Source organism: Eucyclogobius newberryi, unplaced genomic scaffold, assembly GCF_026437365.1.
Source record: "Eucyclogobius newberryi isolate DKJ021-1_F unplaced genomic scaffold, fEucNew1.0.hap1 SCAF_7, whole genome shotgun sequence".
NCBI classification, from domain to species: domain Eukaryota; kingdom Metazoa; phylum Chordata; class Actinopteri; order Gobiiformes; family Gobiidae; genus Eucyclogobius; species Eucyclogobius newberryi.
Genome location: NW_027316389.1, coordinates 35,838,938 through 35,855,343, shown reverse-complemented (window position 1 = coordinate 35,855,343; position 16,406 = coordinate 35,838,938). Strand labels below are relative to the sequence as shown.

Here is a 16,406-nt window from a genome sequence, read left to right as displayed (position 1 = left end):
AGTGATTTGTGTATGTGTAACTTAATGTGTGTATGCGCATGGGACACTCATGGGCTTCAACAGACTTTAACATGCTGTATTGGCTCAGGATACATAGTGCCACAGGACTAATGTGAGCCTACGGACATCACCGACACAAACAGCTCTATTTCTCACTAAGCTTAAACTATGAAAACTAGTGAGTTTATATTGAGTTTGAGCAGCAACAGTCAACAGGTCTATGGTAAACATCTGATGCCAGAATCAGATCAAGTCCATATTCCTGTTCCTGCTGCTGATTCATGAATATAGACTCCCCTGCTGTAGTGTCCACAAATAACTGTTACTAGGCAATACACAACGATTTATTTTTTTAATATTGTTTTATGTTTTACGTTATGTTCAGCCCGTGACCCAGACTGAGCGTTGAAATTCAGCCCAAAATGAGTTTGACACCCCAGTAAATGATGCCACTGAGAAACAGTTAGCTTTTTTACTGTAGTTGCAAATAGCATTTTGGCTAAAATTAGATGACAGTCTGATGGCCCGGAGTTTTAGATAAACTCAGCTTCAATCGAGGAATAGTGTGAAAAATGTGTCCCCAGTGGCATGTGTCGGACAGACCCTGCCTGCACCGGAGTCACCATGGAAGAGGAACAGGACCACGCTGGTCCACATGAGTTATCTGATATAATCTTGTATGTTGTCTACAGTCTCCTCTTACATAGAGACAGTTTTGAGGTGAACCTCACTGAGATTATCTCAGGACAAATCAGAGTCTGAACTATTGCATTTGGTGACTTCATTATTCTACACATGACTTTATAGTAATAAACATGAGTGAACTCTACATTAGGTAAACATCTGATTGGCTCGACCATGTCTCTGCACCTTCAGCAGCGTCTCATAGTCATTATATGCAACTGTTAGTTTCTGCAGTCTGGTCGACTTTTAGAACTCCAAAGTTGGGCCGAGTACAGAGAAGAGCAGAGTGACTGTAATAAAGTGTTTTTTACCTTTACAGACCACAGACTAAATCTTATGATTGTTGTACATGCAACAACAATTATAGCAGTTAATACATAAAATAAAGCTACTAGTGCTACTGTAGACTGCACCTGCTTGATCCTCTATTTCTTTGTACCATCACTAAAATAAATGTTTTAATAAAATCTTCTACAGCTACTTCTTGGTCAGACCTGATCAGAGCAGAGGTCAGTCTGCACCAGTCCAGGGTGAGGGCCACAGGAGCACTGCCCTAAAGAATGTCTTCTGATCAGTGAGGGACAGCAGGTACAGTAGAGTCATTCTCACTCACCCATGTTGTGCTTACAGGTCACAAGATAGATCTTCAAACTGACCAGCACAGCCTGAATGTCCAGAGACCACAACAGTGAGATCACTGAGGAGCATTTTTCTTCTCAGCTGTATCAACTGCAGTTTGGATAGCACATGTTATTTAGCTTAAGACTTTATTCTCCAAATCCAACATGTATGTATCATTGAGAATTGAGAGTCACACATGTTGAGACTTAACTGCAGTTTAGGTTCTGTTCACAGTGTCTGAGGATTAGTCATTTATTTTTGTTTTGCAGTGACTTTAGTGACCTTCTACTGGCCACAGGAGCCAGCTGCTGTTTCCAGTGTAAGAGTCACTCATGTTCATTATGTTCAGAGCACATTCTCTGTCAGGGTCAGGGTGCGTTCACATTTTGTCTTACCTACTTTTTGCCCAATTTGGGTCTAAATGCATTCTCTCTTTAGTCCTGCTGTAGTCCTGGTCTATTCCAGCTTTAGCTCCAGTTTTTTCCCAGTTTTGACGTGGTGACTGTGAAAGTGTGAATACACCCTTAGACTACACTGGCACAGACAACCTCTTAAGTTAAACGTTCTTTATAGAACTTAACCAGGTTTATTTTTAACTGTGTAGTTACTTATGTTTGTGTCAAGAAGCAAAACACTTTTTATGATTTTATGTTTACTTATTCTTAAAATATGGACACTGCACTGTGGGTTTTACACTAATCCAAAATCAGCAATCAGCAATCAAAAGGATGTATGCTCAAATCAGCGTACATATTATCAGTGTTGGGAACTAACTGAATAAATGTACCAAGAATACATATCAGAATACTCATTTAGTGACAGAATACAGTTAATTTTCTAAAAGTTGAGGAAAACATTGCAGTATTTGAGCACATAATGTAGGCTTAGAACTTAAGAAAGACAACTTGAGAAAAATAGAAAAGCATGTAAACTGTTTCCTTCATATTCAATTGTGATAAAAAAAAAAAGTTTTTCTTATCTCATAAATACATGTATATATATTTACCACTGTATTAGAAGGGAGTCAAGCCTTGACAACAAGACTATTGTATAATTTTAAATGTTTCCTTTCATATCATCACCCTGAAATCATTTCTCTCCATGAAATTGTAGCAGGACGGTCTATTGTCCACCTGCAGGTTGTGACGGAGGTGAGGACGCCCTATAAAAGGAGGGTCTGTTACGTTGCCCGACCTATCACCTCTGACGTCAGCTCGCAGCTCGCATAGCCGCAGACCGGGCAGCCGAAGGATAGTGGCAAACTAGTGCTACTTTCAGCGTAAAGCGTCGTGGCCTCAAGGTAGTTTAGCTCACACTTGGTGAGTTGAAACGACATGTAATTTCTGCACTATGGTGTAGTGGGAGCTAACTCGTCCGTGTTCTAGGCTCAGGTGTCGGCTTGTTGCGTCGCTCTGGTCCTCTGGAGCCTATCATGCTTTTCATCATCGGTAAGCAACCTAATACAGCCGTCAGTCCTGTATTCTAAACTACAGCTTATATTGTGTTGTTTGTGCAGTTTGGGGTCCTTCCGGGAAGCCGGCCTCGGTGGTGTGTCCCTTCGGGCATAGGGTAACATCATGCCGTCCTCCCCTTCTTCTTCTTCTCCCTTCCATCTACGAGTATGTGATAAAAACTGATCTAGGACTAATGGTCACGTTACAATGAAGTTGTGACAACGCTGGATGCGAGTGCATTGTTAAACCTGTAATCTGAAATGTAACGTGTGATAATGGGTTTTTAATTTATCAAACTAACTTATATAAATTATGCAGCCTAATAAATGTAAACCTTTTGTATATTGGTCTCTGTCCAACGATTTACAGTCCTAACTTACCTGTGTGACCTTTATGAAGCAGGATAAAATAATTAATTTGAGGGTTCCCTGTCCCTTGCTCTAAAAACAGGGTGGCGTTGTTGTACATGTGAAGCAGATACTGTGGGTACAAAATCTGCTCTACCACTCGTAATGCCACATTATCATTCCCCCAGGTTGAGACCCATTGCACTATATTCAAATGTGACTCAATGTGAAAGTATTCAGAATACTTACAGAGTACTCTGATTGGACAGAGATACATCACAAAATACATTTTATTGCAGGTAATCCGAAGTCTGTAACGAAATACTTCTTCAAAGTGTTCTCTCCATCACTGCATATTATAATAAAGTAGAATTAAATGTTAAAGGGCAACAGAGGAGCTATTGAAAATGTTAAAACAAATACACTTTAAATTGATTTAATTTAAATCAATAACATTATTTCATTGCATTCTTATTGCTTTATTTCTGTCATAGCAGGACTGGTCTCACACACAAGCTTCTGGATCAGTGTTTCCTCTTATATTTCTCTTAACTGTTATAACACTGAACGGCTGAATTCTAAATAAATATGTTGTTAAAAATGCAGTATCTTTTAAAAGGTGTTACACTCAAGGCTGGCCAATATAAGGAATAACAAGTAATTTTACACTGCTGCTGGGCCGACATTATTAATACGACTCATTGAATGTGGTTGGGCCAACACTGGGCGACACTGGGCCAATGTTATGTTAAATCATGGTTGGGCCATTGTCGGGCTGCCAGCCCAGCCGACAGTTGGGTGAAGGCAAGAAGCAGGAGGAGGAGAGAGGAGAGAGAGTCAAGGCAAGAAGCAGGAGGAGAAGAGAGGAGAGTCAAGAAGCAGGAGGAGAAGAGAGGAGAGAGAGACAAGAAGCAGGAGGAGAAGAGAGGAGAGAGAGTCAAGGCAAGAAGCAGGAGGAGGAGAGAGGAGAGAGTCAAGAAGCAGGAGGAGAAGAGAGGAAAGAGTCAAGAAGCAGTAGGGGGGAGAGAGGAGAGAGTGTCAAGAAGCAGAAGGAGGAGAGAGGAAAGAGAGTCAAGAAGCAGAAGGAGGAGAGAGGAGAGAGAGTCAAGAAGCAGGAGGAGAAGAGAGGAGAGAGAGTCAAGAAGCAGGAGCAGAAGAGAGGAGAGAGAGTCAATGCAAGAAGCAGGAGGAGGAGAGAGGAAAGAGAGTCAAGAAGCAGAAGGAGGAGAGAGGAAAGAGAATCAAGAAGCAGAAGGAGGAGAGAGGAGAGAGAGTCAAGAAGCAGAAGGAGGAGAGAGGAAAGAGAGTCAAGAAGCAGAAGGAGGAGAGAGGAAAGAGAGTCAAGAAGCAGAAGGAGGAGAGAGGAAAGAGAGTCAAGAAGCAGAAGGAGGAGAGAGGAGAGAGAGTCAAGGCAAGAAGCAGGAGGAGGAGAGAGAGTCAAGAAGCAGGAGGAGGAGAGAGGAGAGAGAGTCAAGGCGAGAAGCAGGAGGAGGAGAGAGAGTCAAGAAGCAGGAGGAGGAGAGAGGAGAGAGAGTCAAGAAGCAGAAGGAGGAGAGAGGAGAGAGTCAAGGCAAGAAGCAGGAGGAGGAAAGAGAGTCAAGAAGCAGGAGGAGGAGAGAGGAGAGAGAGTCAAGGCGAGAAGCAGGAGGAGGAGAGAGTCAAGAAGCAGGAGGAGGAGAGAGAGTCAAGGCGAGAAGCAGGAGGGGGAGAGAGAGTCAAGAAGCAGGAGGAGGAGAGAGGAAAGAGAGTCAAGAAGCAGAAGGAGGAGAGAGAGTCAAGAAGCAGAAGGAGGAGAGAGGAGAGAGAGTCAAGGCGAGAAGCAGGAGGAGGAGAGAGAGTCAAGAAGCAGGAGGAGGAGAGAGAGTCAAGAAGCAGAAGGAGGAGAGAGGAGAGAGAGAGTCAAGGCAAGAAGCAGGAGGAGGAGAGAGTGCTGATTAATCCTAACTTATTATTTGGAGTAGTTGTGGTCAGTATATTTTATTTTCAAAATACTCAGCTGTATTAAATAGCAGATTTTCTCCCTCCTTTGTATAGTGCACGTTTGTATATGATAAACAATATTAGGCTATTAATGAAAACCTACATTGTGTTTCTATAGCCTAATTATGGTTAAACAAAAATAAAAATCTGTTTAATACTGACAATAAAAATAATACTAAATTATACAATCATTTAGATCTATAGGTAGATCTTCGGGCTTTGTTGAATATAAAAGTAGCTCGTAGCTTGTGTAACAACACACAAGGATCCAATTCAAGCCCCAAGGGGGGGTTACACACACACAGATCAAGTTAAACACACACACACACAGATCTAATTACACACACACACACACACACACACACACAGATCAAGTTACACACACACAGATCAAATTACACAGACAGAGATCTAGTTACACACACACACACACACACACACACACACACACACACACACACATCTAGTTACACACACACACACACACACACACACACAGATCTAGTTACACACACAGATCTAGTTACACACCCACAGATCTAATTACACACACACACAGATCTAGTTACACACACACACAGACACACACACACACACACATACAGCTCTAGATACACACACAGATCAAGTTACACACACACAGATCTAATTACACACACACATATCTAGTTACACACATACAGATCTAGTTACACACACACATATCTAATTACACACACACACACACACGCACGCATACACAGATCTAGTTACACACATGCAGATCTAGTTACACACACATATCTAGTTATACACACTCACACACACACAGATCTAGTTACACACACAGATCTGGTTACACACACATACAGATCTAATTACACACACACGTAGTTATACACACACAGATCTATTTACACACGCATCGATTGGATTATGCACACACAGATCTGATTACACATGCACATATCTGATTACACACACACATAGATCTGATAACGCATGCATAGATCTGATTACGCACGCACAGATCTGATTACGCACGCATAGATCTAGTTACACACACACACACACAGATCTAGTCACATACACACACACACACATACACACACACACAAAGATCTAGATACACACATACAGATCTAGTTACACACACACACACACACATATCTAGTTATACACACACACACACACACAGATCTAGTTACACACATACAGATCTAGTTACACACACACACACACACACACACATATCTAGTTATACACACACACACACACACACACACACAGATCTAGTTACACACATACAGATCTAGTTACACACACACACACACACACACACACACATATCTAGTTATACACACACACACACACACACACACAGATCTAGTTACACACATACAGATCTAGTTACACACACGTAGTTATACACACACATATCTATTTACACACGCATCGATTGGATTACGAAACACACAGATCTGATTACACATGCACATAATCTGTTTACACACACACAAAGATCTGATAATGCATGCATAGATCTGATTACATATGCACATATCTGATTACACACACACACAAAGATCTGATAACGTACGCATAGATCTGATTACGCACCCACAGATCTGATTACGCACGCATAGATCTGTTAACACATGCATAGATCTGATTACGCACGCACAGATCTGATTACACACACACAAAGATCTGATAACGCATGCATAGATCTGATAACGCATGCATAGATCTGATTACGCACGCATAGGTCTGATTACGCACGCACAGATCTGATAACGCACGCACAGATCTGATTACGCACGCACAGATCTGATTACGCACGCACGGATCTGATTACGCAGGCATAGATCTGATAACGCACGCATAGATCTGATACCGCATGCATAGATCTAATAACGCACGCAGAGATCTGATAACGCACGCACGGATCTGATTACGCACACATAGATCTGATAACACATGCATAGATCTGATTATGCACGCAAAGATCTGATTACACACACACACACACACACAGATCAAGTTACACACACAGAGATCAAATTACACAGACAGAGATCTAGTTACACACACACACACACACATATCTAGTTACACACACACACACACACACAAACACACACACAAACACACACACACAGATCTAGTTACACACACAGATCTAGTTACACACCCACAGATCTAATTACACACACACACACAGATCTAGTTACACACACACACAGACACACACACACACACATACAGATCTAGATACACACACAGATCAAGTTACACACACACAGATCTAATTACACACACACATATCTAGTTACACACATACAGATCTAGTTACACACACACATATCTAATTACACACACACACACACACGCACGCACGCACGCACACACAGATCTAGTTACACACATACAGATCTAGTTACACACACATATCTAGTTATACACACTCACACACACACAGATCTAGTTACACACACAGATCTGGTTACACACACACAGATCTAATTACACACACACGTAGTTATACACACACAGATCTATTTACACACGCATCGATTGGATTATGCACACACAGATCTGATTACACATGCACATATCTGATTACACACACACATAGATCTGATAACGCATGCATAGATCTGATTACGCACGCACAGATCTGATTACGCACGCATAGATCTGATAACGCACGCATAGATCTAGTTACACACACACACACAGATCTAGTCACACACACACACACACATACACACACACAAAGATCTAGATACACACATACAGATCTAGTTACACACACACACACACATATCTAGTTATACACACACACACACACACACACAGATCTAGTTACACACATACAGATCTAGTTACACACACACACACACACACACACATATCTAGTTATATACACACACACACACACAGATCTAGTTACACACATACAGATCTAGTTACACACACGTAGTTATACACACACATATCTATTTACACACGCATCGATTGGATTACACACACACAGATCTGATTACACATGCACATAATCTGATTACACACACACAAAGATCTGATAATGCATGCATAGATCTGATTACACATGCACATATCTGATTACACACACACAAAGATCTGATAACGTACGCATAGATCTGATTACGCACCCACAGATCTGATTACGCACGCATAGATCTGTTAACACATGCATAGATCTGATTACGCACCCACAGATCTGATTACACACACACAAAGATCTGATAACGCATGCATAGATCTGATTACGCACGCATAGGTCTGATTACGCACGCATGGGTCTGATAACGCATGCATAGATCTGATAACGCACGCACAGATCTGATAACGCACGCACAGATCTGATTACGCACGCACGGATCTGATTACGCAGGCATAGATCTGATAACGCACGCATAGATCTGATAACGCATGCATAGATCTGATTACGCACGCATAGGTCTGATTACGCACGCATAGGTCTGATAACGCATGCATAGATCTGATAACGCACGCACAGATCTGATAACGCACGCACAGATCTGATAACGCACGCACGGATCTGATTACGCAGGCATAGATCTGATAACGCATGCATAGATCTAATAACGCACGCAGAGATCTGATAACGCACACATAGATCTGATTACGCACGCACGGATCTGATTACGCACGCATAGATCTGATAACACATGCATAGATCTGATTACGCACGCAAAGATCTGATTACACACACACAAAGCTCTGATAACGCATGCATAGATCTGATTATGCACGCATAGGTCTGATTACGCACGCATAGATCTGATAACGCATGCATAGATCTAATAACGCATGCACAGATCTGATAACGCACGCACAGATCTGATTACGCACGCACAGATCTGGTTACGCACGCATAGATCTGATAACGCACGCATAGATCTGATTATGCACGCACGGATCTAATTACGTACGCATAGATCTGATAACGCACGCATAGATCTGATTATGCACGCACGGATCTGATTACGCACGCATAGGTCTGATAACGCATGCATAGATCTGATAACGCACGCACAGATCTGATAACGCACGCACAGATCTGATAACGCACGCACAGATCTGATAACGCACGCACGGATCTGATTACGCAGGCATAGATCTGATAACGCACGCAGAGATCTGATAACGCACACATAGATCTGATTACGCACGCACGGATCTGATTACGCACGCATAGATCTGATAACACATGCATAGATCTGATTACGCACGCAAAGATCTGATTACACACACACAAAGCTCTGATAACGCATGCATAGATCTGATTACGCACGCATAGGTCTGATTACGCACGCATGGGTCTGATAACGCATGCATAGATCTGATAACGCACGCACAGATCTGATAACGCACGCACAGATCTGATTACGCACGCACGGATCTGATTACGCAGGCATAGATCTGATAACGCACGCATAGATCTGATAACGCATGCATAGATCTGATTACGCACGCATAGGTCTGATTACGCACGCATAGGTCTGATAACGCATGCATAGATCTGATAACGCACGCACAGATCTGATAACGCACGCACAGATCTGATAACGCACGCACGGATCTGATTACGCAGGCATAGATCTGATAACGCATGCATAGATCTAATAACGCACGCAGAGATCTGATAACGCACACATAGATCTGATTACGCACGCACGGATCTGATTACGCACGCATAGATCTGATAACACATGCATAGATCTGATTACGCACGCAAAGATCTGATTACACACACACAAAGCTCTGATAACGCATGCATAGATCTGATTATGCACGCATAGGTCTGATTACGCACGCATAGGTCTGATTACGCACGCATAGATCTGATAACGCATGCATAGATCTAATAACGCATGCACAGATCTGATAACGCACGCACAGATCTGATTACGCACGCACAGATCTGGTTACGCACGCATAGATCTGATAACGCACGCATAGATCTGATTATGCACGCACGGATCTGATTACGTACGCATAGATCTGATAACACATGCATAGATCTAATAACGCACGCACGGATCTGATTATGCACACATAGATCTGATAACGCATGCAAAGATCTGATAACACATGCATAGATCTGATTACGCACGCACAGATCTGATTACGCATGCACATATCTGATTACGCACGCACAGATCTAATTAAGCACGCAGAGATCTGATTACGTGTGCACAGATCTGATTATGCACGCACAGATCGAGCCGGTTGTTGCTGTTGCAAAAGTTGTGTGTGTAATTAGAGATGCGTGTGTGGGACTTACATATTTTTGATGATTTGCTCAAGAAAAGATGATTTTAGACATGCATACATGAAATGACACATGCGCAGATCAAGTTACACACAAATCAAGTTATGCACACACAAATCAAGGTACGAACACACAACAATAATAGCTCCAGACAATTGCAGTTTGTGGAATCATGGTATGAGTGGTTTAAACAACTCGGAGCAGTGTGTTGGACAGTTTTAACTCGGAGCAGTGTGTTAACTCGGAGCAGTGTGTTAGAGAGTTTTAACTCGGAGCAATGTGTTAGACAGTTTTAACTCGAAGCAGTGTGTTAGACAGTTTTAACTCGGAGCAGTGTGTTAGACAGTTTTAACTCGGAGCAGTGTGTTAGACAGTTTTAACTCGCAGCAGTGTGTTAACTCGGAGCAGTGTGTTAACTCGGAGCAGTGTGTTAGACAGTTTTAACTCGGAGCAATGTGTTAGACAGTTTTAACTCGAAGCAGTGTGTTAGACAGTTTTAACTCGGAGCAGTGTGTTAGACAGTTTTAACTCGGAGCAGTGTGTTAGACAGTTTTAACTCGGAGCAGTGTGTTAGACAGTTTTAACTCGGAGCAGTGTGTTAGACAGTTTTAACTCGCAGCAGTGTGTTAACTCGGAGCAGTGTGTTAACTCGGAGCAGTGTGTTATCTCAGAGCAGTGTGTTAGAGAGTTTTAACTCGGAGAATTGTGTTAACTCGGAGCAGTGTGTTAGACAGTTTTAACTCAGAGCAGTGTGTTAGACAGTTTTCCTTTTGTGATAAATATAGGCACCATTTTCTGGGTTTGAAAACTGATTTTATTTTTGTTTATTTATTCTGATACAGAAGACGTTGAACACATTGACGTTCTGCCAGTTTTTGTTTCATGTGGATACAGCTAGTAATGGCAGGTTAACAAATGCGCATTAAACAGCTAAATCCAACATAGAATTCTGGACTGCCCTCCAGCTCAATTTTAAACTATACATAGGCTCTAGAAAGTTGTAATATCATGTGAACACAACCAATTCATGATAATTGTAAAGGCTTTCTTGGTTTATGTAATCTATAAAAATAACACTGGCAAAGCTGTTTGACTCTCCTTGACGTTCCAAATGTTGTCACCCACAGAGCAGACAAGCCACCAGTGACCCTGAATCCCACTAAACTAGTCACAGTATCAACTATTACACCCAAGGTCCAATCAAAGCAGGAACAGTGACTCCTGACCATATCTGAGACATATTCTACTGTAAATGACCAATACTATGCTTACATCCTGTTCTTATCACTTCCTCTAAACTACAGTGTGTGTGTGTGTGTGTGTGTGTGTGTGTGCATGTGCGTGTGCGTGTGCGCGTGCGCGTGCGCGTGCGCGTGCGGATGTTATGATTTATGAAAGGCATAAACCAAGGATATAAAAATGCCCATTAGACGGCTCCAGTGCAGTTTCCACTTTTACGAGGCAAATATTCAGCTCTTGGCAATGCTCACTCCACTCTGAGGTCACGCTATCAAGGCTGTGCACTCCACTTTCATACCGAATGTATATAGTGTTAAAGCAAAGTGAAAAGTGTATTTCGTTGTCTCATTAGCTCATGTTAAATCTGTTATATAGACACGGTAAATCCTACCTAATCTGCACTACAACTAATTGCAAGTCAGTAAATACTTACAATACAAACTATCGATCTATTTTAATATTTCAAAATGAAGATGCTGCTCACTTTCCTGTCATACTGTTTACACAGGGCCTTAGGCCTTACATACAGCGCAGAACCCTTTAACACAGGGACATATGCCTTACACACAGCGCAGAACCCTTTCACACTGGTACATAGGCCTTACAGACAGTGCAGAACCCTTTGACACAGGGACATATGCCTTACACACAGCGCAGAACCCTTTCACACTGGTACATAGGCCTTACAGACAGTGCAGAACCCTTTGACACAGGGACATATGCCTTACACACAGCGCAGAACCCTTTCACACTGGTACATAGGCCTTACAGACAGTGCAGAACCCTTTGATACAGTGATATAGGCCTTACACACAGCGCAGAACCCTTTGATACAGTGATATAGGCCTTACACACAGCGCAGAACCCTTTGATACAGTGATATAGGCCTTACACACAGCGCAGAACCCTTTGATACAGTGATATAGGCCTTACACACAGCGCAGAACCCTTCGACACAGGGACATAGGCCTTATACACAGCGCAGAACCCTTTCACACAGGGACATAGGCCTTACACACTCTGTACTTACCCCGCAGGTTGCGTATAAAGTCGTCCAGGCCCATCTTGCGCTGAGGCTTGATGTTTGGGGAGTACATGTCTGTGTTGAGGAGCACAACAGCAAAAGCCAGGATGAAGATGGTGTCGGGGTTATGGAACTGCTGCACCACATCTGGGTTACACATGCAGTACCGCTGGCTGTAAGGGACAAAAAGTACAACCCACCGTCAGAAGGTGTAGTACACAGAGTTATTTGTGGCAGTAAAACTGTACTACTGACAGCAGCTCGATTGTAATAATCTCTAATTATATCCTTCTCATTCAGTATTTTTGGCTTAACCATTCCACCTTATAATGTTTACCTACACATATAAGTAGGAAAGATTACATAGATGATAATTACTTTTTCTAATAAAATGGTTTGATATTCGTTGACAATATTGGACTTTTTGTTTGTGATATGATGCCTGTTACATCAAAACATATATCACATGTTAGGGCAACACAACTAAGTATTGAGGTATTACTTACTCTGGACTAATTACTTGAATGAGTACTTTGTAGTATTATTTTAAAATGACCATACTCTTAAACAAGAACATTTTGGCACAATTTTCCACCTGAGATGAGATTAACCACACAAAATGAACATAGAGAACATAGAACATTCTCTTAAAAAATTAATAATTGCAACCCTGAATATACATTCATAATTGTTTTAACAATAAAAAGCCATTATTTTCAACAAATAAACAAATCACCCCTAATGCTTCCTGCAAACTATACACTGTTTTTGCATACAGTCCATTCTGTGACAGCCACACACATGCAGTAGCAGTGGCTACAAGGGACAAAAAGTATACAAGGCACAGTAATAGATCCAATGGTGTGATAAAGTAAACACAAACGGAATCTATAGGCTCTTATGGCAGGACTTGGCTGAGAATGCTAAATGATGGAGCAGCATGATAAGCCTGGGGAAAATAACAGAAACAGAACAAAGGCTCAGTGGCTTATAATTGGTTTATAAAATACAACAGAGCTGGAGACTTTCCACCTGTTGCTTTTGTGCCAACATTGTGTTCACAATTAGATAAGCATGTTTATATAATTTTAAAGAAAGAACAAAATTATATTTCTCAAGAGTTGTCATTTTTATTAGTAAAAGGGCACTTGGGCAAGAGTGTCGCTTTGACTGACAATTATAGTGAAACAAAACTGTGATTTGAATGAAAGGGGTATAATAGCAGGTGACATTCTTGATTCAAATATCTTCAGTGACCAGTTTTATTATAATGGGTGGATCCTTAAATGCCAATGTAACAACCTGGCATTTTCCAGGAAATCCAACCTACATGATTTGAGGCGAGAGGGCTGGCCACTTATCCTCAGTCCCAATAGGTGGAGCTTAAGATAGGAGAACCTTTATTTGTCCCACAATAAGCAAATGCAATTGGTCTTCATGGTCCTTAAACATATATCAGAACTTTATATACTTGATGATGTACTTGTTCTTGTCAGACTCAGCCCACATTGATATGCAGCTAAAGATGGAGTCACTGTAGGCACAGGGTCATCTCAGACCCACTGAACTGCAGCTGTCCATCAAACACAGAGGGACAGCCTTATTTCTCAAACATAATCTCTGCTAAATTGTACCTTATTGTATTAAAATGAAGCCTTTAGTTACAATCACCTGTCAGCCAATCACATCAATGCCTTTGCGTCTAAAACAATTCCCCCGCTCAAGTCAGCTACAACCTCCACCAGCAGCACATCAGCAGAAGCATCAGCTTACTGATGGATAACATGGTCTATTAATGAGAACCTTGCTCATTCCTATATTTGGCTGTAGATCAAGTTCAGGGCTATTTGGTTGGCCATGGAGCGTATCTTTCTGATTTATGCTTCCTTTTAACAATTCCTCAGATAGTTTTACTTCTTTTGGCAGTTCCTTCAGGGAGGGTACAGCAAACCCTCTGCCTGATTGTTCCCAGTGATTTAGAGAGTGAGCTCAGTGTCGATGTGAAGTCCAGGGTCTTCAGGGGAGATCTCTGCAAATCTACAAAAGCAAAATAACTGAAGCACTACAACTACACACTAGTGTGGTTTGTGAGGCAAAACAACTAAACTTGGAGTTAGATTTACATCAGATACATCAGATAGATTCAACATCTAAAAGATGAGCTAAACAATTTTAAACAGCTAAACACAACATTTTTACAGCGACAAGTGATACACACAGGGCGTCTTGGGCTTTTAAAAGGCAAAATCACTCTCTAAATTACAAAGTCATATCTATGTGTCACAAATGTGTATTGTATTGTATTTCTTTCTTTAAACTCAGTGGTTGTAGCTCAGAAACGGGACTAATCGAGCACTGTGCGTCTCTGCAGAGCGCCCCGGCAAATGTACGCGCCCGCTCGTTCATCCCCGCCTCTCCTCCGCTACCACACTAGTTTGCACTTCATCTTTTATAAACTAGTGCTTAAGTAACAATTACTATTACTACTACTATCTATTTTTATGCTTCCACATTGTGTATCTGCAGTGTGCACGACACATGAACGCACCCGCTCGTGTCCTTCACGCAGCCGCACTCCTCACAGTTCTTTCTATTCATATGATCTAAAGTGCTTTCTGTCCATTATGCTGCACATTCATTTGTCAGAGCAACTGTGGACCCGATTCTGTGGACCCGATTCTGTGGACCCGATTCCGACTTCACAAACAGTGAAGCCGATGTGCTGGGGCTGCGGAAGCGGAGCCGAGGTACCCTGAGGAAAGTCTTAGTTCAGTCTCTGCCCAATACTTCAGAGAAAGCTGGAATTCAGCGCATTATTTAAAGTTTGTTCAAGTTATGTTGATATAAAATAGGAGGAATAATTAAAGTGAGGGACGGCCTCCACAATTTTCTGTCACAGCTGAAAAATCTCGGCGCATTCTCAGGTAATAACCTCTGCACAATGCTCTGATGAGCGAGGACTGGACCAAAATTGTAGTTGATTTGGATAAATAGATAAATCATGACATCCGCAATTGACAATTGACATTTTTGCTTAAATCATGGGTATGGATAAGATGAGAAATTTGTATAAAATCTTAACCAATCACAGAACATTTGATTTAGTAAAAAGCTGTAAATTCAGTGCCCATATCTAAATTGTGGACTTGAAAATTTTAATATATATATATTTTTTACAATATCTTCTAAAACATACACAATAAGAGTAATCACTGTTGTTTTTTCTACTGGCATTTTTAACACATTCACAGCCACTGGACACAGGACACATATGACTTCAATGTTACATGTAGCTCCACATACCTTCTAATCTATCGTCAGAGCCCATGGCAATTATTATAATAAGCAGACCTTCAATACGCTAAAACATGTGGAACATGGAACTATGAGGACACGGCCAGGTCTAAACCAGACTCAGGACTTTAGATGACTTCTCTTATGCCTAATTTCCACTTGTATAATGCAACGTGATAGATAGAGGCGAATGGAGGATATGCAGATGACCTCTTCATGTCGCCATGGTGACAGGAATGCGGGCTAAAGTGTTATCAGCTAACAGTCCGTGTGAAGATTTATGGTTCTCTGCAGGAGCACGTGAGCGAACGAACAGAGATGCTTTGAACGTTGGAAATAACTTTTCCATCGAATGACTTCTTTTGGATTAAAATGAACTCACGAGAGTCATTTTCTCTCCAAGACAAAAGCTAAAACGCTAAAAAGACTATGTGATTTTAGTAAACAATCTAAAATAG

At 41.6% G+C, this 16,406-nt stretch overlaps 1 protein-coding gene across 2 annotated transcripts in view; it reads right to left on the bottom strand.

Moving 5' to 3' along the window:
• iqsec3b (IQ motif and Sec7 domain ArfGEF 3b) overlaps positions 1 to 16,406 on the bottom strand; it is a 92,766-nt gene that overhangs the window by 11,523 nt on the left and 64,837 nt on the right. For both annotated transcript variants that reach the window (XM_072434377.1, XM_072434379.1), the window contains exon 8: positions 12,661 to 12,827. In XM_072434377.1, the coding sequence (XP_072290478.1) occupies positions 12,661 to 12,827 (167 nt within the window). The remainder of the gene's footprint in view (positions 1 to 12,660; positions 12,828 to 16,406) is intronic.